This window comes from Simochromis diagramma, unplaced genomic scaffold (assembly GCF_900408965.1).
Source record: "Simochromis diagramma unplaced genomic scaffold, fSimDia1.1 OVJJ01000031.1, whole genome shotgun sequence".
In the NCBI taxonomy this organism is placed as follows: domain Eukaryota; kingdom Metazoa; phylum Chordata; class Actinopteri; order Cichliformes; family Cichlidae; genus Simochromis; species Simochromis diagramma.
In genome coordinates, this window is record NW_024386983.1 from 522,351 (window position 1) to 550,238 (window position 27,888).

General features: G+C 46.6%; 1 protein-coding gene across 2 annotated transcripts; it reads right to left on the reverse strand.

Annotated features, from left to right (window-relative positions):
- Positions 1 to 18,513: 18,513 nt before the first annotated feature.
- On the reverse strand, positions 18,514 to 25,704 carry gpr171 (G protein-coupled receptor 171). Of its 2 annotated transcripts, none has more exons than XM_040039775.1 (5): positions 25,466 to 25,704; positions 21,037 to 21,258; positions 19,717 to 19,923; positions 19,458 to 19,586; positions 18,514 to 19,288 (listed from the first exon to the last, which is right to left on the reverse strand). In XM_040039775.1, the coding sequence occupies exons 2-5, from the start codon at positions 21,202 to 21,204 to the stop codon at positions 18,761 to 18,763; spliced, it is 1,032 nt and encodes a 343-aa protein (XP_039895709.1). In that variant the 5' UTR covers positions 21,205 to 21,258; positions 25,466 to 25,704; the 3' UTR covers positions 18,514 to 18,760. The 2 variants fall into 2 exon arrangements, with proteins under 2 accessions (XP_039895709.1, XP_039895708.1); XM_040039774.1 differs by having other exon boundaries at positions 19,717 to 19,926.
- Positions 25,705 to 27,888: the final 2,184 nt, after the last annotated feature.

Genomic DNA, 27,888 nt, shown 5'->3' on the forward strand with positions numbered 1-27,888 from the left:
TGCAAAGTCACACGTTTTCCTGGATTTACTCCTTACACACACAAACACACAGACACACACTTAATTTCCCATTTGCTGGACAAAACTTTCATCACCACACCTGTAATTATTTATAGAAGCGACTGCAGGGACTTGTCTGCAGAAAGCTACGCGTGCACCCGAGGCAGCAGACTTCAAAGATACACATCAACAAATCAGCTGTTTCCAGCTGTCAGTGCCCACAACTTATCATCAGTCAATCAGAGTATAATCAATTAATAAAAGCTCATAATTTATGAGGACGTTTTTCTCGTAGGTGGTCTTTAAAGAGAATGCAGAATTATGGCTCTTCCACACCTGGAAGCTACATCCTGTGCATCCCGCTCTTCCTCATCATCTGTGTCTTTTTCTAAGAGCTGCACTGACAGACTGGGAGTTCATCCACGTCCTGGAGGATGTTCCACGCCATCACACCGGTGTCAGCAGGTACTCAGCGCTGCTAACAAGCACAGCAGCTGTCTGATGTTAGCCTAATGCCTCCCAGACCGCAAACCGTGCTCTGCTGGCTGATCAGAGTCTCTGTGCGAGCTCGGCGGCGTTTCCACAGTGATGTGGCAGTGAAATCTGAGCAGACTACTTTTTTCCTCCCAGCTCCACCAAGCTGTGGACAGAGACCGGAGAGGATGGCGTTCAGAAAACCTCTGCAGCTGGATTTGAAGCAGAGAGCTCGCTGTGGTTAGGCGGTGATGTCCGCCTCACCACAGAAGCTGTCAGGCTTTACCTGCAGCCTCACTGGATCATCTGGAGGCTCTGCGTGAGCGACGCCTGCACGCCTGTCAGAGTCTCTGAGCTTTTTCAGATCCTGGTGAGGTCACAGAGAACCGTCGTGTCCTGGTTTCACGTCTTGGCTGTTTCCTGCATGCCGGATCAGCTAACAGCCTCGTATGAAGTCACCGGAGCGCACACCGATATTCCATCTCTAATAACCGACCACATTTCCACTGCTAATGACACGGCAGCAGCCATCTTGGCTCCGCGCGCTGTCTCATTACAGACTGCGAAACCGATGGCGGCGTGGCGGCACGACCGACCTGCATGTGTGTGTTTGAGAGTGTGTGTGCTGAGGACGGAGGTTTGAAAGCAGGGAGAGTGTTAAAGGCTGCAGGTGTTTTTATAAGAAAGGCAGATTAACGCTGCTGTGCATCGTCTCCGTCGCCTCCGAACTCTTCTGATGATTCGAGCGTCATCGTTTCTTCTGTAACTGTCAACGCCGCTCGAGCAGGAAAGAGGAAAGAAAACTGGAAAAAAAACCAACCCCAGTCCCCAGAGATGACGGGATTTAGTCATGTGCAAACAGAAACTGCACAGACTCTGTGAGAGCCTCATGATTCAGCAGCAATAATATGAGGAGACTGTTTCACTGTGGAGGAGTTTTGGTCCACTCCTCTTCACAGCGTTGCTTCAGTGCATTGATGTGTGCAGCATTTATCCATGCACAGCTCTTTGAGCTCTCTTAGATCTGCTGCTGTACTTGATCTTTGTCCTGCTGATGACACAGTTTGGTCCAAGCTTCAGCTGTGGGACAGACGTCCTCATACTGGTGCACAGAGGAGTCCACTCAGTGACTGTGAGGGGCTTAAATCCTCACGGTTGGTGTGAGGTGTCTGTGCAGATATGCTTGGATTTGTGTTTCATGGACAAACATCTCCGGCCTGGTCTGTAAAAAGGGACGTAGAAGCTTTGCAAACCTCAGCTGTGCTGCCATGAACTTTGACCTGCTACCTGAGCCCTGGACAGTCTGGATGGAGCTCTTAGGTTTTTTGCACGGTCTGACCACAAACTCACAAAAGCTTTGCTTTTATAAAGTTTTGCTGATGATTAATTAATCAGGCGCATCAGCAGCACCTGGCTGCCTGCAGGAGGGAGACTTCAGCTCTCTGTATCTTAACGTTGAGGCGAGCAGGTCTGTTGTCACTGCTCTACAGTATCCTCGGGTTGATAGGGCGTTACTCCTGACATCAATAGCAGCATTTTTGCACAGATGAAGTTCATAACTTGAGTTTTACATTGAGAAAATCACCTGGAGGTCCTGGGCCTGCGTCTGGCGCAGTGATCCTCCGTGTCTGCCTCCCATTACGGCTCACCTGTTGCTCACCGCAGATGTTGGATCGCTAACAACATCGTGTTTTCTCCCAGCAGTGACTGATGAGCTCCAGTTGATGTTTTTGGAGCGTTTTCCTCATATTTGTTGGTGAAACAGCAGATTTTCTTCATTATATCTGAATTCTGCTCAGATCGGTTTATGGCCTTTAATTAGCAGAGGAGTGGAGAGGCTTTCTAACCCTGCTGCTTATTACAGACTCACACTGAACGCGTATGTGTGTGAGTGCGGGTTTGGCCTAATCTTTCGGCATCTTTGCCAATAAGCACTTACAGCTGTGGCATGTAGAGTCTGTGTCCTTGTGAGGACCGCGGTGACTTCCAGACTTCCAGAGGGCTGCTGGAGAGCGAAGGGTGGCTTCAGGTTAGGGTTTGTAATCAGCTTGGATACCTGGGAACACACATGTGTCAGTGTGGGTCCTCACAAAGACAGAAATACAAACACATATGTGTGTGTGCTTGTGACCTAAATGTTGGTTGCGTTGCGGTCTCTGGACCTCTTCAAGGGTGCGCGAGCCTCGACACCACAAGCACACAAGCAGCGCCTCAGCCAAGAGAGAGGGAGGCAGGACGGGAGAGGATGGTCGCCAAAAGGAACGAAGCTTTTCAGAGAGTCTTTGTGTCGACAGAGAAAAGAGAGCAGAAGATACGTGGGGGAAACCTTCTTCTTTCTTTTCTCTCAAAAGACAAAAGTTAAAGAGGATGTGGAGAAGATGGAAAAAACAAAAAACTAACATGAGAGGAAAAGAAGAGGACAGGAAAATGAAAAAGAAGAAGTTACAGGAGAGAAAAGCCAGAAAACCAAAGTGAAGAAAATCAGACAAAGAGAGGAACAAATAAAAAACACAACAGATGTTTTTAATTTCATCCTTTCTGCTGAGCTTTTAGTATTTTCTTCCTTTTAGAGTGCTCTTATTTTTTCTCTTGTTTAAACGAGTCTTCAGGAGCATCTGCTGGCTCAAACCCTTCAAAGCTTTCCTGCTGTGAGGCATGTTAATACGGCAAACAGGAGGCGCACCGAGAAGGTGACTCTGGGGGGACTCGAACCCACAACCCACAACCTGACGTCATCATTTTCTTTTCTGTCCCTCGTTCACAGATTTGGCTCCAGCCATTCTCCTCCATCTCTTTCCTCCTCCTTGTCCCAGCACAGCAGGCGTCAACCCTTCACTTCTGACCCTCTTTAACGTGTCAATGACCAGGAAGACGAAAGGAAGTGACCTCAATGTGTGTTCAACAGCCTTGAAGGGTCAGCTGTGGTGAGAAAAGTGGTTTGTTTTTATATGTGGTTCGAGAAAACGTCTCTGCCTGCGCACGCTGCAGTGCTCTTCAGATAAAAGCGTGTGCCGTGCTTCATTTGTCTACAGCAGCGGTCTCCAACCTTTTTTGCGCCACGGACCGGTTTATGCCCGACAATATTTTCACGGACCGGCCTTTAAGGTGTCGCGGATAAATACAACAAAATAAAACTAGTACCGGTACCAAAAAAAAGATTTATTCATAACACACGTGAAAAGACCCAGGAAAACCGAGTTAACGATAAAAACCCTGAAAACTATACATTTCACACCTGAGCCTCAACTCTCGCGGCCCGGTACCAAACGACTCACGGACCGGTACCGGTCCAAGGCCCGGGGGTTGGGGACCGCTGGTCTACGGGAATTCTCTAAAAAGGAAATCTTCAAAATATTTAAACATCACATGTGTATTTAAGTGGAAATTCAGTCATTTTCAGGTATGAGCTCCAGCAGATTGAAATTCAAGGATTCTTGGAGGCAGCTGAGGTGGTCTGGGTCTCTGAACACGATGCTTCTGGGTGAGGTATCCTGGGCATGTCCTACCAGGAGGAGGCCCCGGGGCAGAACCAGTACAGGCGGGAGTCATTACACCTCTCAGCAGGCCTGGGAACGCCTCGGTGTTCCCCCAGGTGAGCTGCAGATGGTGACGGGGAGAGGGAGGCCAAGTCTTCTTTGGTCAGGCGGCGTCCCGTGCAACCCGGCCCAGATAAGCAGCAGAAAATGGGCGTACAGAGAGTTTGAACGTGTGATCTACTACGTAAATTCTACCCAACAAAGATGGCGGCTGCAGCAGAAGAAAAAAAGATAGACTAAAATATTTAGTGTTTATTGCCTCAAATCAAAAATCTGAGAGCTGCAGACTGAAACTTTGAGAAGTGCTGCTGAGCTCCAAACGCTGCAGACAGACCGTGAGGAGCTTCGAAGTTTGTGAGCTGAAGAACGAGCCTGTGCACGAGCAGCAGCAGTGTATGCAGAAACTCCTGCGCTGGTTATTAATGCGATCACTGACCGCTGATCTGAGATAATCACAACCTCTGATTCCGAGCAATGCTCCTATAACACAGGCACGCCAACTGTGTGTGTGTGTGTGTGTGTGTGCGTGTGTATGTGTGTGTGTGTGTGTGTGTGTGAGAAAGCAATTCGGCGGTTTTTGTTGTGTTGTTATGTGTAATGTCTTCATACTCCAGAGTGACATCATTGTTAGGTATGTCAGTGTGTGTGTGTGTGTGTGTGTGAGAGTGTGAGAGTGTGTGTGTGTGTGTGAACAGTCATGTTGTGGGAACATAAATCTGGTTACACACTCTCGTATTTGAGGACAAAAAGTCGCCAAATGCAAATCATTTAGTTTCCAGTGTTTTTAAGGTGAGGGTCACAGCTCTGTGGAAACACGACTGTGTAGTCGTGTTTAGTCATGTCTGCAGTTTCAGCAGTGGGGGAACACACACGCACATAAATACACATGCACACACACACACAGCGTGATGACTGGACTCTGCTGAGCTGCTCTTCATCCTTTTAGCTGATAACAGCTTAATAAGAACCAAAACTGCAAACGTTTTTACTTCTTATTTCATTTCCAGTGTTTGCTGTAAATGAATGTTGGAACGTTTAATGCATCATTCGATTGATTATGTGAGATATAAGTGCCACCTCTCCCCGGGGGACGGGGTCTCCCCCCTCGATGGTCTGACTCATGCTCTGAGGGCTGCGTCGGCCAGTGATCGGCGAATTTACCAGCGCTTACCTCGAGACAGTACTGAGGCTGGAATCCAACAGAGAAGGATCGCTTTAATGCAGCAGCGACAACGTTTCTGAGCTCCACGGTGCAAAGATGATACAGTTTGACACTGAGCTAATAAATCACAGACCAGTGAAGCGCTCTATGTGTAGACTGCACGGTTTGAACTCTAACATCACCTCCAGCATCAAAGTATTTACAAGATGTTAAAGAAAATGCAAAATAGATAAATAAATAAATGTTTGTCTCAAATATTAAAGTGACTGAAGAAGAGCCAAACGCTGCAGGCAGATCGTGAGCTGTTAGCGAGCTGAAGAACGAGTCTGTGCATGAACAGCAGCAGTTTATTAATGCGCCACATGTGCAGTTACATCACTGAACCCAGCTGTCACTCATCTGAGGTGATCACAGCATGTGTGTGTGTGTGTGTGTGTGTGTGTGTGTGTGTGTGTGTGTACCATAAATCATTACAGTTTATGGTCTCATATTTAAAGTGAAGGTAAGGCTCAGAGTTATGAGTCTCCAGGAAATGAGTGGAAACACGACTGTTTATGGTCATCCTGTGTTTATTTATGTCTGCTGTTTCAGGCCGGGGGGTGCGTTGAGACACACACACACACACACACACACACACACACACACACACACACACACACACTCCTACTTCTTTTGTGTTGTGAAATGTGTTGTCTTCAGTAACTCAAACTTTTTGTAGGATAATCTGATCCTGCAGCCTGGTGTATCAAGCACCGCCTCACTTGCAGCATCAGCTGATGCCCCTGGTACTGCTGTAAGATCCAGATGAACAGAAAGTCCTGTTTGTGCATTAAAGGCTGCTTGGATAACTAACACATTAGAGACGAGCTGGGGCTGACAGGCCCCTCCCCCTAATCCCACAACCTGGAGCTGTGCTGCCGAAGTGTGAACAGGCTGGTTCCCTGAGAGCTCCACGAGGCTCACTATGAGGCTCTGTGGCACAATGGACAGACTTAGAAAATTATTAATGTAGATATTTGATACACACACAGACACACACACACACACACACAGACACACACACACACAGACACACACACACACACACACACACACACACACACACAATGACAGGAGGACGATGTCATTAAAACCTCTTTCTCACTCAGTCACTATGAAAACATGAAAACATGCAGAGACGGTAATGACAGGTGAGCTGCGAGGCGATTGGCTGGAAGGATCAGACTGGTTTCTAATCACACGTGTGCAGATTACAGAGCAGCTACTAACGTGTGACGCTGACTTTATAATAGACGAAGATCACAAAGCTCACTCAGCACGATCGGCGCTGTGTCATCATCGCACGCCGAGGATGATGTAACCCGACTGCGCCGGTGGCTTTTATTGTGAAACAGACGCATTAGATTTCACCAAGACTAAACAGTTCTGGAAACTACCCACCGGGGAAGACCCCTGGAAACACCCCACCCCACAAAGCCCACTTAAAACATGTTGAAATGAGATGTAAACAGCACGGAGATGTGGTTTAAAAAGCCCAAAAACATCTCGTTCAGCTGAAGTTTGGCTGAAAAGGCCAAATCGTGAACTTCCTCTAAGAGCCGACTTGCTCAGCCCGAGTCCTTCAGCCTTTCAGTGATACTGCGATACTGCACCACCCACACACGCAGGAACAATATGTAATATGAGCCTGTAGAAACTCACCATGCAGCACACCGTGAGACATCTCCACTCCTCCAATCACAGAGCTGATGATGCTTGATTTATATATCGTATAAACCAATGACATCGCATAACGTCTGGTGAAAATCTCACAGATGGACTACAAAGAGCTGCCCCTGTTGTTTTAGGCAGGCAGTATGAACACGGACGTCCAACTGAACAAATCGCTTCACCACTGAGGTTCAAAACAATAAAGTTTAACAGTTACAGTGGTGACACGAAGCCCTGCTTGAACTTTGACCTTCACAAAGCTGTCACCCCCTCCATAAACCACGTGCTGGGTGTAACACTTTCAATAACACAGCACTGTACTACATTCACTTACATTTGTGTCGATATTTGAGTTACAAAGGTTCTTCAGCTGTGTGCACGACAGGCAGATCAAAAACCTCAAACAAATAATTCAGATACTGCCTGTCTTCTCCGCCCGCCTTTTCTCACCCCAGCTGGTCGCAGCAGATGGCCCCGCCCCTCCCTGAGCCTGGTTCTGCTGGAGGTTTCTTCCTGTTAAAAGGGAGTTTTTCCTTCCCACTGTCACCAAAGTGCTGCTCATAGGGGGTCATGTGATTGTTGGGTTTTTCTCTGTATGTGTTATTGTAGGGATGGATGGTGTCTCCTTTCCGTTTTATGGAGGACGCTCAAATGCATCCTCTTATGAAAGGAGGTAATAAAGGAAGCATTGAAAGACCTTTCCTTGGTATTTAGACAATCTGCCCTTATGGCTGTGATAGAGATACTCATGGGTCACTTCAGAAGAATCAAAGCTCTTCACATGCTGAGAAAGTGTCATCAACAGCATGAAAGATGGACGTACCCGATGTGACATCACCCACTGGTTTGTGTCCCGTTCCAAAGCCTGGAGACGACCGTTTTCACCGTTACCATGTCCTGTAACCAGACCTCATTCCTCACAAATGACCAAATTTACATGATGGACTTCATGTTTCAGTATAAACTAAAATAAAGAAATGAAGTCATCAGGAAAGTGTTTGCAGAGGTCAGTGCTGAGGCCTGTTTTCCCACAGTCTTCTATAGGACAGAAAGTCTGTTTGCAGCCACACCTACCACCCCCTGCAGGCCGTCAGAGAGAATGCAGGTTTAGGGCACTTCTGCTCTGGTTTCACTATGTCCACCTTTATAGTCTCTGAAAAGTATCTGCTCTGTAGTTGGAGGTAACAGTGTCAGCACTGCAGGAACCACAATGGTCCGCAGTTCCTGCAGTGCTGGCACAGAAGACAGGAAGAACTCCAGCAGTTATGAGAACCATGGAAAGATCCTGCTGCCTCGAGGTACGAGACTCATTTCAATCCCAACAAGCAGATTAGCTTTTTAAATGTGTGAGCGGGGCCACATGTTCGTCTCAGCACGATGACTAACGGCAGCAGCTATCTGTCTGTGGTGACTCAGACGGTTGGTGGACGAGGTCAGACGGTTGGGTCCTCAAGACAAACACACACACTGAAGTATTTTCCATTTCATGGGTTTAATATTTCTCAGGCTTTTTATAGAAAACTGCTGATTCTCCCTCTTATCTCGTTGTCCTCCCCGTCAGCCTCAGCCTCCTCCTTCCTCCATCTCTGTGACCATTTTAAGCTCCTCTGTGAATTATTTCTGTCACAGCGGTGAGCTTGTTCTATGAAACATCTCTTCAAACCCACCTGCCCAGTAAATGTGAATCTACAGTCAGCAACCGCACAGTTTCCCTGCAGAGCTAACAGAATCTACCAGCTCCTCCAGAGATCGTTAGCAGACGAGTGTCTTTGATGAACAAATGGACCAGAAACAGCAGCTCAGGGGATCAAAGTGACTGCCTGCATGTCCTCTTCAGAAGAACCACAAAGAGAGACTAAAAAGCAAAAAAGGGAGATCTTCAAACACCTGCAAAAGCACCGCAATGAGAGACAAAGTGACAAAGGGAGGATTTATGAGTCCAAAACTACCACAAAGACATCAAGATAACACAAAATAAGCAAAACACGTCCCAAAAAAGCTGCAAAAAGCAAGAACGAGGCAGCAAAGTGACACAAGACAACATTATGAAAAGAAGCAACCAAATTAGCATAAATATGTAAGTAAATGACAGCAAGGAGAGTGCAATAACCATAGACAGCTGCAAGACAGAGCAGCCATACAAAGGAACAAATACACACTCAGAGATCGTGTTCTCCCGGTGCTGCAGACCAAGCTGGTGACTCTAACCTGGCCGTACAGTCGGTTGGGGTCCGTGGCAGCGCTGCGTTGGCCCGGCTCTGCCCCTTTGAGGCCCGTACTGAGGATTTCATCTCTCAATGGCATCAAACAGATGGCAGAGCAGAAAAAGCTGTGACAGACTGAGTGTTCAGAGCAGGCTCACAGGGATTACTGTGCATACACTGAGCTCATTACTAGAAACTGTGGCCATGTTTAATATGAACATCCACCAGAGGAGCAGGAGATTTATACGACAGGAAAGAAACGAAAGCAGAAAAGGTCCGTTTTAATGAGGAGGTGCTGGCAGGAGAGGGTGGGTTTACCATTGATCAATGTCATGATCATATCTGGCAAACGGAGTTCCTTAGAGATGGAATCTCCTCATCAAACATGACCCAGATCTCCGTTTCCACAGTTTACTGATTACTTATACAATAAACATGATAGTCGCTGACATCCTTCATAAATACAAAGTCTGGCGTCATCAACCAGTTCCTGAAAGCAATCAAACTGTCCAAATGATTTCAGCTGTAAGCGATCGCTGTGGCTGTTCTCACACGTGATGCAGGAAAGATGGAGGACGGGGTTAAGCTGCTCTCACGTCGAGGGTCCCGCAGAGACAAACGGCGCATACTGAAGGAAGAAGACGCTGAAAACAGAGCACGAGTGCAGTCATTAACGCTGCTGCGTGCTTAGGTTTACTCGCTGATCCTCAGCTTCACATCTGCACTGAGTCAGCCTGAGAGGGATTCTTCTTTGAACCCTTCAAATATCTGTGAAACTGTGAATTCTGCCGCACATGAACAGAGCTCATGAACCCGGAGAGGCCGAGAACGACCGCTGAGCGCTAGCAGAACATCTGTGCGTCGGTGCTGACCATGCAGACCACGGCTGTGTCCCAATTCAGGGTCTGCAGCCTTAACGGTCCACAAGGGCCGCGTACTCAAAGACCGCTAAGGCCGGAAGTGCGAGGCTTGTGAAATGGGACGGTCTAGCCTCGGTCTCGCTGCCCAGGTTGCCTAGCAACCATGATACTAACAGCTGGAAATGTTTCATACAGCTTTGTTTGACAGAGATGAAGGAGAAAATATTTTGTTTGTTTCTACATGAGCTTTGATCATTCTCTGTAAGATTAAGCTCAGCTATTGAACGGCGTATATTTTAAAGTAAAGGCTTTAAAACCAAGTTAGTACAAACGTCACTGATGTCACATGACTTTGCCGACATGTTGCCAACAGTAATGTTTTAATGTTCTTCGTTATTAAACATTTGCACATAAATAAGTGACATCATATTCAGTACTTAAAGTTTACTCTTCGGGCGCCCCTCATCCGCTGTTTTTTTTCGGCAAAATTATCCACACCCACCGCCGCGCTATGCATTCTGGGATATGTTGGGCCATGAAGTCTACACCGCCACAGCCTTAAAGTTCAGGGAAATGAAGGACGCATTTGAGGGCCGCATTTCGAGCAGCCTTCGAATTGGGACAGCCTGCGGCGCGTCGCTGTGACGTAATCGGCCTTGAAATGCGGCCTTTAAGGCTGCAGACCCTGAACTGGGATACAGCCCATGTGGTGCAGTGTGCCTCGTTCACATCTCTGCCACTGCAAGAATTTATAGCTGTGATTTCCCAACTTGATACTGTGATTATCTCAGGAGATAAAAATGCTGCACAATCTGATCGAATGTTTCCTCAAGATAACATAGCTGAAGTCTGAAATCATCACGCTGGGCCCGGCTTCAGGATCCTGAGCACCGACTGATATCCAGGCATGAAGCACACAAAGATGCGGTTTCACAAACAGAGGAGGAGGAGGGGGCACAAAGGATGAGGGGGGGAGGACTGAAACGCGACTGACCTCCAGTGAAAAATTGAAACCAGTTGTGTTTCTGTGTGTTTGTGATGTGATGTGAGAGGAGGCCTGTATTTTTTTAAAGCCGTTCCCACGACACCAAACGACCTCGGGCTCTCTCGCCCTCTCTCTCTCTATAAATGGCTCGTCTGGTGGCGTTTTGGTGACCAGTCAGACTTAAAAAGGACAGAGAGAGCGAGAGGGGAAAATATTCAGAGAATGAGACAGACGGGCGAAAGCGGCCGTTCGACTGGGTTTAAAGGAAGTTAGGACATGAACTGTTTCTTTCCAGAGACTTGGGAAGGATTTCAGTCCCGCGCCTGTGTGTGCAGGCCTGCAGGCACGAGGTGGGGGGGCTCAGCTTCCTTAGCACAAAGACAGCTGGCCTGCTTCTGTCCGACACCTGCACAGCTTCCTGAACACGCTGGAGCCGCCGTGCTGGATGAGCCAGGTCTTTGTTCAGCTCTGAAAACAAAAGGTTACGGCCCGCACGTCGCAGCCTCTCATCGACCACGAACAGAACCACAAAAAAACTGTTTATAGCAAAAAGTGACAGCTTGTTTTCCTCAGTGGGAACAAATGACCTGTAAGGGTTTCAAGCTGCCACTTGGGTCCCCGTGTATTTATGTATTTATGCTCCGGCAGAGTGAAAAACTGCAAACGCTGGCCGGACATGCGATTGTTAAACATGTGATTACAATTAGGCAGGAACCAAAATGTCCCAGTATAGGAGTGTACATGGAAACCACTCATTCACATCAAGAGGAACAAAGGCCACGGATCTACTCTGAAACTCATCAACACTGTGGAACAGAACCAGAATTTTACCCTCTAACATTTCTGAGTATGAACACGTTTGTTACTAATAATCCACACGTCTGTGTTTGTCCAACATCAGCAGAGCAGCAACCAAAGCTGGCACGAACATTTATCTGATACCATATAACCACATATAACAACAACTAAAACTGAACGATGGTGTAGTACGGACCTGGGAACCATGACTATGTGTACACCTTTCATTTTGCCTCATATGCTGCTAAGGCTAACGGTCAGGTGTCTGAGCTAACACCCAACACGCATAGCAGAAACTGGCAACTGACAATTTTCTAACAACATCAGGATAAAAACACTGCAGATCAGATTTATTATGTTGAGAAAATGTTTAGGATGAGCGACACGAGCACTGATCCAGCTGCAGCTCACAGTCGTGGCGGATCATGAAAAGCTCTCTGACTGCTTCGTGTCTTTGTAGCGTGACTGTGACTTTTCAGTGATTTAAACTATTCCGTACATGTACCCTGTACGTCCTACATCTTATGTCTCATTACTGAAGAAGGGGAAAAAGCCAAACCATTAAAGTCAAGTTGGCTTTGGTCCATGAAACATTTGTGCCCAGGGTCTGTAACTTGATGAGCCAGACATGGCTAACTGCATGGAACAAAGATTTGGAAACTGAAATCTGACCACAGACCAAACGTTGCTGGATGAAGCGAACAGCTTCGAACTTTCCATCAGAAAAAGTCTGAAGAGCAAACTGTTTACTTCTTAGACTTAGCATAAGATTTTGATTGTACAACAGGTCGATCTGAGCAGTTGTTTAAAGGTACAGTGTGCAAAATCTCATCGCTAGATGTCAGCAGATTACAGATGGTAATCAAGTGAGTTCTGTTTTCTTAACTCTCCTAATTCATTTTAGCTACAGTGGACAATGTAGGACAAACAATCTGTAGTGAGTATAGTCTGTCAGTCCGCTTTTTACCTCAGCTGTTAATGGGTCCATGTCCATTTCCTCTGAAAGAAGCTGTAAAACTTTCTGAAATGAGTCTGATACGAGTCGATGAATCACTAAAGCTCATTTCTCTCCAATGACAGCGATGCTGAGGAGATCCATCCATCCATCCATTCGCTTCCGCTTATCCTTTTCAGGGTCGCGGGGGGGGGCGCTGAAGCCTATCCCAGCTGTCATAGGGCGAGACGCGGGGTACACCCTGAGGAGATCGTTTGAGGATATCCTGAACTTAGCTGTTAGCATATCTTATCTGCTTTTCACTTTTTAAACAGCTGTTAGCTACTCTTAGCCTCTTGTAGCTGCTGTTAGCCCTTATTAGCCACTGTTAGCCTTTTTAACAGTTGTTAGCTACTCTTAACCTCTGCTAGCTGCTGTTAGCCTCTGTTAGCTACTCTTAGCCTTTTTAACAGTTGTTAGCTACTCTTAACCTCTGCTAGCTGCTGTTAGCCTCTGTTAGCTACAGTTGGCTGGAACTCTCCCACAGTCTGTCTTTGTCCTGTCTTCATACACTGATGTCTAATCAGTCGGCAGATGGCCACGCCTCCCTGAGCCTGGTTCTGCTAGAGGTTCCTTCCTGTTAAAAGGGAGTTTTCCTTCCCTCTTTTGCCAAAGCACTTGCTCATAGTGAAAAACTGAATTGAACTGAATTATTGAAACTCTTTTAAATGGTTCAAACATTGTTGGACTCTTAGTGAATAAACTGTCACACGATGTGAGGATATTATCAAACTGTTTATCAGAGGAAAAAGTGCGTTTTTGACTTATTTAGGAGATGAGGCTGATCTTTAAATCAAAATAAACTAATAATGTATACCGTGTATGTGGTTGGTCTCTAACCACATAAACTAAATCTAGTTGGACATAAGAGCTAGCGCTAATGTTCCCCCTCGTCAGATTCCAGAAACAACCAGATATTCGTCATGGTTACTCAGTCCATCTTTCACATACATACTACTGTATCTTAATAACTATACTGTTCCCACAGTGCACCGACACCTCTGTCCTCCTCCCTGTTGCTCAGATGATGTCAGTGATGGGGGATGACTGCTCTCCCTGTTTCAGAACAAAAACCCAGCTGACTCACTGCACAACCTTCACCATGTGTGTGTGTTTAGCTCCATATCTGGGAAGTGAGCTAATATCAGTCTTCAGGGTCTAATTTTAGAGTAGTGTGTTTTATTGCAACACCAAGGACGCAATGAGCCCATACAGTCTCCCTCTCACACTCAGTCCTGATGTTTCCTATTCGGTGGGTCCACAGAGACCGAAGCCGGGGGCGCACTCAGCCAGCTGGACCCAGAAATCACCAGGAATCATCCACGGCTGATGACTTCATCATGGAGAAAATCAGTGTGACAACAACAGACACCTCAAAGCACTTTCTATTGTAAGGTAAAGACCGCAAAATATTACAGAGAAACCACAACAATTAGACAACCTTCATTAGTGAATTCTTGGTGACAGTGGGAAGGAAAAACTACCTTTTAACAGAAAGAAACCTCCAGCAGCGACTGGTCGAGGGTGAAGGGGGGAAGACAGAACAAAGACACGCTGGAGAAGAGAGACAGAGATAATAATAAGCAACGATTAAATGCAGAGATGTGTATAAACACATAGTGAGTGAAGAAGAAACACCCAGTGCATCATGGGAATCCCCAGCAGCCTACGTCTATTGCAGCATAACTAAGGGAGGATTCAGGGTCACCTGGTCCAGCCCTAACTATATGCTTTAGCAAAAAGGAAAGTTTGAAGCCTAATCTTGAAAGTAGAGATAGTGTCTGTCTCCTGAATCCAAACTGGAAGCTGGTTCCACAGAAGAGGGGCCTGAAAACTGAAGGCTCTGCCTCCCATTCTACTTTTAAATACTCTAGGAACAACAAGTAGGCCTGCAGAGCGAGAGCGAAGTGCTCTAACAGGGTGATATGGTACTACAAGGTCATTAAGATAAGATGGGGCCTGATTATTTAAGACCTTGTATGTGAGGAGCAGGATTTTGAATTCTGGATTTAACAGGAAGCCAAAACAGGAGAAATCTGCTCTCTTTCTAGTCCCTGTGAGTTTTGGATTAACTGAAGGCTTTATGTCCATTCTGATTGAGTCTGTTTATGAATGTAGACAGACTTGTAGCTGATCTCAGGTCAGCAGGTGGCTTGTTCCCGTTAGCGAGCTGGTTATCAGTGCCATCATCACTGCTGCTGAGTCTCCACCCACTGAATGAAGCATGTTTGGTGCTCCTTCCTTCACAACCAGCGCATCTCTGCAGCCGTCCTTACTGTGGAGAGTTTGTCGGCCATTGTTGCCTTTAATATTTTTTATTTTGTTCTGACCTGATTAAAGCCCGTGTCCATGTTGAAGCCTCCATTTAACACAAAAGAATAAACTATCATTATTTTATCAGATCAGAGTTTGTTTGTTTTTCTTTGAGGCCTTTATCTCATTTAACGACCGTCCCAACTGCAGCAGCTGCAGCTCCAAGTGCAAACAGCAGGACGCTGTCGCCAGGCAGATCCTCGGCTCGTACCCTGTTACCAAGCCCCACTGCAACTGTTGGCCCCGGCCTCTACCCACTGTCTCCACAGTGCATATTTGAAATGGTGAGGCAGGGAGGAGCATGGCAGAACACATGGCTGTGCACTCTCTGTTATCAGCTCACATGTCCTCATAAATCACAGTTTTAACTCAGAGCCTCCTGATTTGGGTGAACTGCCCTCAGAAAACTTTGACTCGACTCCAGGATCAAATATTTAAGCTCAGAGGCTGAAAAACGGAGCAAAGCACCAAACCCGCAGTTCTTCTAATGTCCACCGGAGGCTCCAGCAGTGAGTCTGTCAGTGTTTACTGGGCCTGTGTCCTGTATGTTTGCTGTCAGCATCATGTGACAAGCAGCTCATATCTGCTGAGGTGTCCACAGCTGTGGTGAAAGCAGCTCATAGTTTGTTCTACAGAGACACGGACGCTCATCTGCTGGATGTGAAAGGCCTTCAGCGTGTCAGATGACAGATGTCAGCTGTGCCTCTCTGTGTCTGTTATCACTGCTGTGGCTGTCCACATGAGCCAAACCCCCAAAACTCCAACAGCCACCAACAAGATCGCTGCCTGTGATTGGTGTTCCATGGGTGACACAGACTTTTGAATCACTTTATTCAGGAAATTCACAACCGTGGGATAAATAAAGTCCATCCTTCATCATTGTCCTCACCTGTGTATCCGTTTCATGGCACAGGTTGGAGCCTATCCCAGCCTTCAGTGGGTGAGAGTTGAAGTTCACTGTGGACAAGTGTTCAGTCCGTGACAGGATGGACAGATGAAGTGTGTAGGAAAAGAACATTTTACACAATCTTAAAATAAGCATTTTTTAGTTTAAAAAGCTGAAATAGTTACAAATGTATCCAAATATTAAAGCTACAAATGAGGATAAAATACATCTGCAGTACTGTAGAAGTGTTCTTACTGGAGGCAGATGACGTCATAACCTACAAATAGCTGTTCTCAGCTTTAATCCGTATATTACACGTTTGTTTATAATATCAGCGTTAGCCATGTATTATCAGTGAGACGCCATCTTTAATGACGTCTCCTGTCAGCAGCTCGGTCCTCGTGTCTTCACGCACGTCTCCTGAATGTTTCAGTCTAAATGACGCGTTTCAATTACGTTTCGTACGCTAACAGAAATGCAGAGAGATTTTTAGAGACAAGCTTTATTTTCACTCTTTAATGTTAAGACTGTACTCTGTATTGGCCACCGTGAGGCTTGTTTAACCATTATTATAAGCTGCTGTAGATAATTTCATTCGTGCAGTCAGAAGGTCAGGCCCTGGATCCACTCCATCAGGTCAGGAATGTGAACGGCTGCAGGAGCTCCATCCTCCTGCTTACAGTATCATAGGGAGATTGTTTTTAATCTTAAACTACCAAAAAACTTTCATTTGTTCACAGAAAATGATAAAAATGATGTCAGCACTCAGGACCAAATCCTGCAGTTCCTCTGATGTCCACCAGAGACTTCAAAAGGACAAACATGTTTATGATGTTTGGTCTCCAACGTTAACTTCACCTTTAAAACTCAACTTAAATTGTATTAAAGCCTAACGTTTGCGTTATTAGAGGTGTGGCCTCTGTGACTGACAGGTGGATGGGGACACAGGTAGCTGTAGCTGCTAGCTGTAGCTGCTAGCTGTGTGCTAGGCGTCACCTCAGCTAACTGGAGTCCCTGAACTGGACCTGTGGACCGTGTTTGTGCTGTTGGAGCCTTTTTAATGACATCATCTGATCAAAAATATGGCTGCTGTGAGGTTACTGTAGTAACAGACCATTTATGGTTGGCTGGTACTAGCAGGAGCTTGCTAGCCAGGCTGAGTAGCATTAGCTAATAGCATATGCGCATAAATCAGTTACCGTCACTGTGTCGGTGATTTGGGAACAGTCTGTGGTAACAACTACAAACACTGACTTTGAGCACTATATAAATACAGGCCATTTACCATTTACTGACTAAGCTACAGAAACCAGAGGTAAGTTTATTCATACTTAAAAGCCTTATTTGTCTGTTATACTGTTTCTTTTAGTCCTGGTTCCTTACTGCTCTGACTGAGGCTCCTCCTTTTTCAGAGTCCATTTTCCTTTGGAGATATTCAGTTGTCCTTCTGCTTCAAGGTAAAGTTGGGCAAATCGATATTATCGGTGCTGGTATTGGTATCAGTTAACGTGAACATCATTTCCTGAAGCAGGATTAATATGAGTAAGTATGAGTGAAATAAGAAAAAGCACATGCCGTTCACTTTAATCACTCATTAGTTTGGTCCATTGTCATCATCTTCTTCCTGAGACAGCAGCACTCTGACCTGACCTCTGTGTGAGGTCAGTCACTCATCGCGGTGCTGATGCACGCTCAATCATCCAGGTAAGTAAATCCCAAAAGGTTGAGTCTGTTCATCTGGACGTTTCAGTGGGAGAAACATTTTGTCATCATCAGGTGACGTCTTCAGTCGCAGCTGACTGCAGGTTTCCAACATTATAAACAGGACATTTGCACAATGACTGAAACCAGCAGCACTGAAGGAACGTGAGGGAAAGACCATCTCTGAATGGAGGAGGGGGCCTAAGGGTACATCTGTCACCATCGTACAATGCTGTGATTGCAGCCTTTCCCCAACTCTCTGTGAATGGTACTCATGGTTATTGATCAGTGGGCTTTGATCAGTGGTCATGAGAATTTGTATATTAATGATCATGAACTGACCTCCCAGCCCGTTGTTCATCAGTGCTGCTGGTTTCAGTCATTGTTCAAATGTCCTGTTTATAAGGTTGAAACCTGCAGTCAGCTGAGACTGAAGAAGTCAGCTGATGATGATGAAACGTTTCTCGCACTGAAACCTCCAGATGAACAGACTCAACCTTTTTGGATCATCATGGTGTTCGATTTCAGAAAGGACGGTTATCTAGGATATGGCTATTGGCAAAAGACTTCTTCAATAAATGTTCCCAAGACACACTTTAAGTACATCGTCATCACAGTGTTTAGATTCTGCTTTCTGACCTGTTGTCATGACATTAAAAATGTTTTTTGTTGTGGTATTTAGCTTTAATAATTGTGTCCTCTGTTGAAAAGGACAAGCGGGATATCATAAGGTTCTATAAGGTGTTTCAGTTGAGGAGCACTGTGGTGAACACTGGTTACTGCTGCCCTCTGCTGGTGACAGACGCTCACAGCACTTAAAAGGACCAATCGGGTTTGTTCTCTTTGTTTCATCTTTATGAATTAATAATAATATAAAGTTACAGTCCATGTAACAGCATCACAGAGTTTAATCATTTCACCTGTTAGTCCTCATTTTATTAACACCAGTCACACTGATAAAAACTGAACAGTGAGTAATAATCTATAAGTTTAATAAGTCAAGTTGAATCCTGTTGCACATGGAGGAGCATCTGTAAGTCTTTAGTCCATGTTTGTAGTCTTTCAAGAGAGCATTTTAAGCTAACAGTTTCCAGTCATTGTGCTAAGCTAAGTACCATCCTAGAGGAGACGGTGCGGTTAGCATGCAGCCTCCTGCTGTGCAGAGGTCGCCGGCTGCATCATTTCCTCTGCCGCCTCCTCCTTTGCGTCTCTGATGGCGTGGTTTCCGAGGCAGGGAAACAGCTTTCTGATGGTGTGTCTGAACGGGGCGTTAAGGTAGAAGAAGATGAGCGGGTCGAAGCAGAGGTGGAGCACGCTCAGCAGCAGAGTGGACTCCTTCCCCAGAAACAGCCGCTTCTTGGTTTCACAGTCTGTGATGAGTTTGGTCTGGGCCAGCGTGTACGGCGTGCGGACCACGTGGTAGGGGACGAAGCTGAATACATAGGCCAACGCCACAGCCACCACGCTTGCCGCCACCCTCCTGGCGTTCGCCCAGAGTTTGGGGTCGCTGCGGCTGCGCAGGAGCTTTTTGACAGCCAGGGTGCTGGAGATGAGCGTGGCGGCGGAGGCGTTGAGGAAGAGCGCCGTGCAAAGGAAGACCGTGAGGGCGTGCCAGTGAAGGCTGATGTCCTTCTTCAGAGAAGAGCAGCTGAGGTAGGTCTGCTCCTGCAGGAGCAACAGAAACACACCAGTCTGAGGCACAGTGTCACCTCCTTCTGCTCAGAGGACAAAACGTCTCCAAGAGCCGCCGCCGGCCTGCATGGTGCACTTTAGACATGTGAATCGTGCACCTCCAACGGTCACAGAGGCTTTATTGTCAGGACTGTTGCCTTACCTTGACCTGTTTTATGGGCAGGGCCATGTTGGGCACCATGATGAGCAGCAGCAGCAGCCAGACGACCAGCGACAGCAGCCGGGCGAAGCCGACCTCCTGAAGCCGCAGAGAGCGCACAGTGTGGCATTCCTGCAGGAGGACACTCACATTCTTGTTTCTGATGTCTGAAAATGATTTCAATCTAAACACATAAGAAAGACTGCACGGTGCGTGGTGCCCACTAACCAGAGCGCTGCTTTTGAACATTTTTGGAGAGTACCTGCAGGTAGCGGTCCGTGATGATGAAGGCGAGGAAGGCGATGGATGCGTAGAGGCTGATGTAGATGGTGACGGCGCTGGCCTGGCAGTGGAACACCATGAGGTTCCACGGCGCCACCCCGAGGTCCTTCATGATCTTAAAGGGCAGCGCGAGCAGGAGCAGCAGGTCGGCCACCAGCAGGTTAATCAGGTAGATGCTGGCGCTCTTCTGCTGAGGGACACAAAAACATCTAAACATGGACACGGACTCAGATCATCAGCTCTGCTACTACAGCCACCTGTGCTGCAGCTGCCTTAATACAATTTAACCAGGTGAGTTTAAAATAAATCACACTTCATGCATTTGTTGTGAAGCAGTTCTGTTGGCCCTTTGAACATGCAGGACTGTGGGGACTGACTCACTGTCGGAGCCTCCAGTGGACATTAGAGGAACTGCAGCTCTGGGGAAAATTAATAAATTCTAACAAAGTAAATTTAAAATGACCAAAAGCTCTTTGAATTTGTCCAGAACCTGTAGTTTGGGTAAGGTAGGAGTACTTACCCCACACTGGGGTAAATGTGTGTTCATGGGTGTTTTTAAGGCTGTGCTGAAGCGTCTTAAGCCCCATTTTCATTAGTACCTAATCGGATCGACTTGGCAACTGTTCGCCACGGTTTCCAGGGTTTTCCATTAGGTCATAGTACCTGCTCACCCAGGCAGGTACTAAAATGTGACATCATCAGACTGCGTGCCACATATTGGCCGGTCAGAAGCGCCACTCGATGAGTCATGAGAGCGTCTCACTCGCAAAAATTAAAACTGTCATTTTTTAAACTCGGCAACGAAGGAAAGCAGCATGTTTATTCTTGCCTCGACGTCCTTTCTTGTAGCGTTCATATCACATGATTATGTCGCTGGCCACACAGATGCGTTGCTATGACGACAAGCACGCACACTGGGTTGTAATGGAAAAGCGGTTGATCTGAGTAGGTACTGATGCAAAAGGGCTTTAAATCTGCCTTCTTTTTGTCCACATCTCCATCTGAGAGCTTTGAGCTCAGAGGAGTCAGAGGCTGATGGACGATTTCATTTTAAAGCTTCATTTTTAAAACCTCGACTTTCTAAATCTTCTTCTATGTCCGAGGAAAAGAGAAGCTTACAGTGAGTCACGGGGTCAGACAAATCCTCGTTCCAGCTCATTTCACCATAACTGACCACAAATCCTCTCATCACTTCTTCTTCTCTTATCTAATACGTGCTCTTCAAGCACCTTTACACTGTCATGTGACACCTCGCCACAGGACATTTGCCTCACTTTTCACCTCGAGTCGTCCCGCCTACCTTGGCTCTGGGGCTGCGGATGAAGGCCCACACTGACACCAGATTTCCAGGCAGACTGATGATGAAGATGAGGATGTAGACAACTGTGAAGGGTCCCATCTGGTCGTTGACGATGCAGGGCTTCTCCTCCGGAGCGCCGCCGGTGCTGAGATTGGTGGCAGGAGTCATCGTAAGGTGGCGCTCGTCGGGAGGTGAAAGCAGAGAGGCTGCAGGGCTGTCGACCTGAAAACAGGAAGAGGATCCACTCCAAAGGTTAAACCACAAAATCTCATTTGTATTACAGCGTCGGATGAATTCATCTCACTCCGTAGAAACGCAGAGAGATCGATCGAGCACACGTTAAAAATGCACAATCACATGTTTTTATCTGTCTGCACTGAAAGTGTTGCAGTCAGTTTAAACACACTGGTTTCATTTCTTTCCCAGCACCTGCAAAAAATGTTTTTATTTCATAAATTATTTCACATATTTGGCAGTGGATTCATGAGAAGCATGGAAAAGGGGCCAGTTTAGGTACAGGTGCATAGATGTGTAGGCGAGCATGAATGTGTTAAAGGGTCGGTGAGAAGGAAAGCGTGTAGGTTGACAGGGAAAAGTGGAAAGCTCTGCAGTAGGAGGGAAGCAAAGAAGAAGCAGGAAGGTTTGAGGTGGGAAGGAGGTGCTGTAGCTGCTGGCACGAGCCAATGAGAGTTTATCCTTTTAAACTGTGAGAGGTCATCGGCCAAGCAGGGGGCGGGGCTCTGAGAGATCCCGGCGTACACAAGTGGTTCACTCAAACTGTTACATGCAAGTTTGCCAATCTGCAGCAGCTGTGACACACACACACACACACACACACTTGTTTTCATATCTTAGTGAGGACATCTAACTGACATAATGTTTTCCCTAGCTGCTCACCCTAACCATCAAGAATGAATGCTAACCATAACATAACTGTAACCCTGACACTAAAACCACACTCTGAGTCTCAAACATGCCTTCAAACTTGTGGGGACGGGGATTTTGTCCGCATAAGGGCTGTTGGTCCTCACAAAGATATGTAAACATGGTACACACACACACACACACACACACACACAGAAACAGAGACAAACACATTGAAATCAGAGCAACAGCACAGACACGTTTCTCTGCACAAACATTTACTCAACTTTAGAAGAATTTAGCAGCTGCTGCTGTAAACAGGACGTGCTGATCAGCCACACACAGTCTCATCTGATCTTAACTGACATGTATCCGTGTCTGTGTCTGTGATGTGTCTGTGATGTGACTCTGTGATGTGTCTGTGATGTGTCTGTGATGTGTCCGTGATGTGTCTGTGATGTGTCTGTGTTCAGGGCACTTTCTCCCTTCAGTTAAACAGACTTGAAACAGGAGCTGACACAGAAACAGGTTTACAGCCGACGGCTTCAAACACTCAGCTGCACTAAATTTCCTCTCACGCTCACAGTGGAAATCCAGCACGCCTACAATCTCAAACTCACAGGTTTTTGTCAATAAGTTTTGAAATCAGAGGAATCATCATGAAGCGCCCTGTTTGAAGTTTGTTAGAGCGTCTGGTTTACCTCAGATCTCTCACCATCTAAACCCTGAAAACAAGCAGCAGCTACTGAATCCTCCCGATGTGCCGACACAGCTGCTCCCAGCTGGTTTCAGGTCTTCTTCATCTTCTAACAAGCTCCCCTCAAACTTGTTATTTATGATGTTTGTAGATGTTTTCTTATCGTGAATCATTTCCTGTTATCTACATTATTATAAGCAGCCACAAACCAGATGAACTGCACATCTTATAGAACATTAAACCAAAAGTTCTGGTTTTGAGGCTCAGTACATCAGCAGTTGTTAGCGGAGCATTTATGAATGTAACCGTCACGTAAACATAAAAAGGCTGAGAAGCTGCTTTCTATGTTTACATACGAGCCTCTGACCTCTGAGCATTTCTGCTTTTTCAGAAACAGCAGCGAGCCCGAGGTGTGAGACGGGCACACGCTGACGTGCAGGATTTAAAATAAGCTCTGTGGTCGCAGCAAACCTGTGTGAAGCAGGAAGTCAGAGAAAAGAAAGCTCGCGAACACGGAAGCTCATTTTCATGTCGAAGAAAAACACACTGCAGATTCTGTGATGACAGCTGCAAAGCATCGGCACGTATCCTGTCCTGGTGATAATCCTCTCAGAGAGGATCAGCAGGTAAGAAACATCCTGTAACGTCGAGTCAGGATCACAGATCTGCTGCATTTAAATGCAAAAACATTTCTTTTTGATCCCATCAAACCACCGAAGCTGAACTGAGCCAACCGCCGCGAGCTGCACACATTAAACAAGTTATTTCCACCTGCTTCTGCACAAAAAGTCACATTTTAATTTTCACAAATCCGCCTTCCGTAATAAAACATCACTCGTGTCATATTTTGACTTCCAAAGAAGAGGACCGTTGGTCAGCCTGCTCACGTCCTTCAGTTTTCCTCACTCTGAAGGTGATTCTGTCCCAAAAACATTCACTTTCTGCTAACGCTTAGAGCGGGGCGTCCTCCCTCCACGCGCTCGTTTCTTAACGGTAACTAGACGTTAGAAGTTAAAGTAGGGTGACCAAGCGTCCTCTTTTTTTGCACTTGTTGACTTCTTGACTTTCACCATTCATTAACGGCACAGAAAAAGCATCATTTAAATATGTTAAAATTTTCTTTAAACAAAGTTTATCAAAGTCCTTCATGACTGGGCCAAGTGTCCTTTTTCAAAATATGGTCACCTGAAGTTAAAGCCCGGCTGAAGCGGCTGAGCGTGGTGGTTGAAAGTGATGCTATCAGGAGGCCGCTGCTCGCTTCACGCCCCAAATCAAAATGGAGGATGCCAAAAAGCACCCCGGGGCGCTATGATGCCCCCAACACTCACAGAAAGGTGTTTTACCTTAACAGTTGTTCCCATGAGGGCCTCATTCGTTCTGAAAGAGCTCCCCATAGGTGGAACAGGAAGTCCTCGAAGTTCTCAGCCCAAACCAGGAGAACGTGGCCTCAAACACGATCTGACTTCCTCTCTGTCTGTGGCTTCACCTGAACACTGGCTTTTGTTCGAGCCTCACAAACGCTGGTATTTTTAATCAGACAGGAGGAGAGAGCCTCGTCTTCAGGACTATTTTCAGCGGCGGATGAATCCACATTCTGTGAATATTTGTGGCAGGAGGACGACGCATGTGCACCCAAGTGAAAATAAACTGCGTTGCATTTTTCGTCCAAATAAGGAAAATAAAGCAGGAAAATTTAGACGAAGGAAATCGTCTGTACTGAGTCACACAAACTGGGGGAAAATCAGCTTTACAGAAAGCGACACCGGGGGTTTAGCTTTCTTTGAAAATGAAGAGTCATCTAAAGGTCATGGCACTCAGACACCAGGGTTTGGGACTAGAATTTCCACCTGCAGCTGCAGTCGTATGATAAACAAGCAGAGGAGGCAGAAATGTCCAAACCCGTGTCGAGACCGCAGAGACGAAGCGGTGAAAGCTGAAGGGGAGAACCACGAGTCTCAAGATGCATTTCAGCATGTGCCCAGGAACCTGCCGCTTTTGGATGCATTCAGTATTTTTATCCCCTGAACCTTAAAAAAGGAACAGCCTGTATATAAAAGAGGGACACCATAGTGTTTACACACTGGTTTTGTATCACAAACGGGTCCGGAGGTCCAGTTCAGGGACTCCAGCGAGCCGAAGCGAAGGCCAGCAGACAGCTAGCAGCTACCTGCCAGTCAGAGAGGCCACAGCCCCAATTATGCAGACGTTAAGCCTTGAAACAATCAAACAGGTGAGTCACGTACAGTTGTTGTGAGGAAATTAGCTAAACCGTTTCTGTATCAGGCTGTAAACATGTTTACCTCACTGCTCGAGCCCCTGCTGGATGTTAGAGGAACGCAGCTTTTGGTTCTTCATTTGTAATCCTTTAACACAGCGATATGAAATATTGAGGAGAGGTTAGAAAATAAACCTACACGCTGTAAAAGTTGTGAAAAGATTACCAAACTGTCACAGAGGTGACATTTCCTGTTCTAAATCAGTCAAACAACCCCAAAGACACACAAGCTCAGCACGAAAGGATGTAAAACCACCAGAGTGACACGAAAGCGACCACAGAGACGAGAAGTGATCAGACAGAAAACTACTGAAAGGAGACGACGAGACCCGAGGACGGCAGCAGGAAGAGAAAATGACTGTCTCAGATCACAGATTTCAACTCTGTTAGTTCATTATTTCACAGTGTGTGTGTGTGTGTGTGTGTGTGTGTGTGTGTGTGTGTGTGTGTGTGTGTGTGTGTGTGTGTGAGTGAGTGTGTGTGTGTGAGTGTGTGTGTGAGTGTGAGTGAGTGTGCCGGTCATCCATTTCACATGGTCCCCCTTGAAACAGACATTCCCACACAGTCACGATCGTTTCCCCTTAAAAACAAACCTGAGTGAATCTTCAGCTCCCGCCTCGTCCCCTCCCGGGCTCTCGGACCGCGTGTTGGATCCCTAAGGGACTGAGCGGGCCCTCCGGCTTCTCTTCGGGTCCTCTGGGTGCGTTTGATTCGGTGTGTCAGTGCAGATCATGTGCTCGGAGCTGCGGAAGCTGCAGACACATGAAAGGTGTTTTCCTGCCTGTTAGCAACACGCTGCTGCTGTCGTCAGTGTGACCACAAGCCCCGCCTCCCTGACACACACACACATATATGCATATTGAAGGCGTTTCCAGCAACTGAGTTGTGAGTAATGATTCTTTACAGCTAAATTTAGAGACTTCTGGTTTATCTGGCGAGGCTCATCGGCACTTATCAGCTTTTAGCAGAAGTGGGGAAAAAAGTTAAAGTCCACAGAAGAGAGGAAGGGGACGATGACGTCTCTTTAAGAGTGAAAATGTCAGCTTTAGTGAAAGTAAAGAGTAACAAATGTGCTCTAAATAAATGGTTCGACGTCACAGCGCTGAGAGCAGAAATCCCCGGGCAGGCGCAGAGCGAGCGACGTCCACAGGTGAGGTCACACCTGCGGTTCCTCTGACCCGCTGCAGCTCATCAAGCTCTCTGTGTTTCTTTACCACAAGCACACACTCGGAGCTCAGCCCAGCAGAGCCGCCGTGTGATGATGTCAACACGGAGCAACGTCTCGCTCCTCGTTGGATGAGCCGCGATGAAAGAAAAGGGAAAAACAGGCGCCCGGCCCAGCACGTCTGCAGCTATGAACAGAGACGTCCTCAGATGCAGTTAGAAACACAAAGACACCGGGTCCTGTGGACAGGCGGGCAGCAGGACGTCTGTGTGAACGTGATAACTCAGTGAACTCAACTTAAAGGTCGGAGGTCAAGTTTTCTGAAAATCGAGGTGGAGAAAATGTAGGATTTTCATACCGTAGCTGCGGGGAGGCCGAGGGTGAGGCACGAACTCCCCCCTGAGCTTTACAGCCTGAGCTGCACACCGTTTGAACAGAGACTGTGATGATTAATGCCTAACCTCAGGAAGATACGCACAACTACAGCAGGTGTCTTAACACAGCAGCGCAAAGCTACACCGCTTGTGTTTGTTTTCATTAACGAGGGAAAATGCACATAAACGAATTCCTCACAGGAGCGTGTGGATGTGATGGATTCATGTGCGGTGCCTGCATGTAGATGCATGCAGATGACACTTAAAGGCAGTGGAAACATGTAAGCGCAGGAAGCACGATGAATGATAAGATGAGAGTCATAAACCAGTGTGAGGTCTGTGATGAAGAGAAAAGCATAGAAACAGTCAGGGCTGTTTGTGCTGCGTCCCTGCAGGAAGTGTCTGCTGGATGCGGATGTGTAGGAGGGCAGGACGCGCTGTGATAAGTATCTGCAAACTGAATCACGGTTTCCCACGTTGTAAAAAAACACGCGGCAGTGCGCTGTGTGAATGAACGTGAAGGAGCGGAGAAACTCTGCAGACTTCCAGCTGCTTCACGCAGAGATGAGAAAGCGCAGTTACACAAATGTCACGCACTCGCTGCTCCATCATTTCAGACGATTCTCAAATTGAATTCATGTCCAGAAAAATGACGCAGGCAGACTACGATAACAGGATGTGATGTCACAACATGTGTAGGACGTATTTCTTTGTTATGGAAAACAAATTAAAATCACCGTAAATAAACAGGAGTGCTGATTTCTACAACTTTGTGTTTCTTACCGACGTAGGCCGGAAGTGCACATTAACATTTCTTTTAACTTAAAGGTTTCTGTGCAAGACTCAGAAGAGAAACAGCTAAAGTTGTGTGTTGTGCGTGAAACAGGAATGAAGTCTCTGTGAGTGCACACACAGCAGCTGTGAGGCGAAAGCGCTGAAATCAGATAAAACGTACAAAGCGAAAGAAAACGAAGACAGTCTCCTGACCTGTCCCGTGAACACCGGCGTCGTGACGTTTATTTGTTTGCGGTCGCTTCGTGTATGAGAATATGTTATTGGTCAAAAAGGCTGCGGTGTGTGTTTGAGAGGACCTCACAAATGTCACAGATCAGATGTTCAGTGTTTGTTTGCTGGTTTGTCGGTAGAGGCTCCAAGTCTGCCGCTGTCTGTTAGTCTGGGACCCCGGCACGCAGCTTTCAACCCCCGCTGGGTTCAGCTCTCGGTCTGTCTGTAGGGTCACGCTTACGTCACTGTTTAATTTGGCTCAGATTAAAGTTTCATAACTTTAGTTTAATGTCTCACTGAGCACGTGTTCGACTGAACCATTCGCGCCAACTTTGAATTTAAACTAACATTAAAAATATTTGTTTACAAGGAAAGAAGAGAAGACGCTGTCCAGAAATGATCATCTGTTATTAATATGTGTTCAACTATATTCTCAGCACCAGCTGTCTGTTAGGATGACTGAAATAAAGCA

Bases quoted from the DNA above. Each gene is read 5' to 3' on its own strand.
- gpr171 (XM_040039774.1), bottom strand. From the start codon at position 21,204: ATGACTCCTGCCACCAATCTCAGCACCGGCGGCGCTCCGGAGGAGAAG. The intron at 19,927-21,036 runs GTAGGCGGGACG...TGTGTCCCTCAG, and splicing joins TCCGCAGCCCCAGAGCCAAG to CAGAAGAGCGCCAGCATCTA. The intron at 19,587-19,716 runs GTACTCTCCAAA...GTCCTCCTGCAG, and splicing joins TCACGGACCGCTACCTGCAG to GAATGCCACACTGTGCGCTC.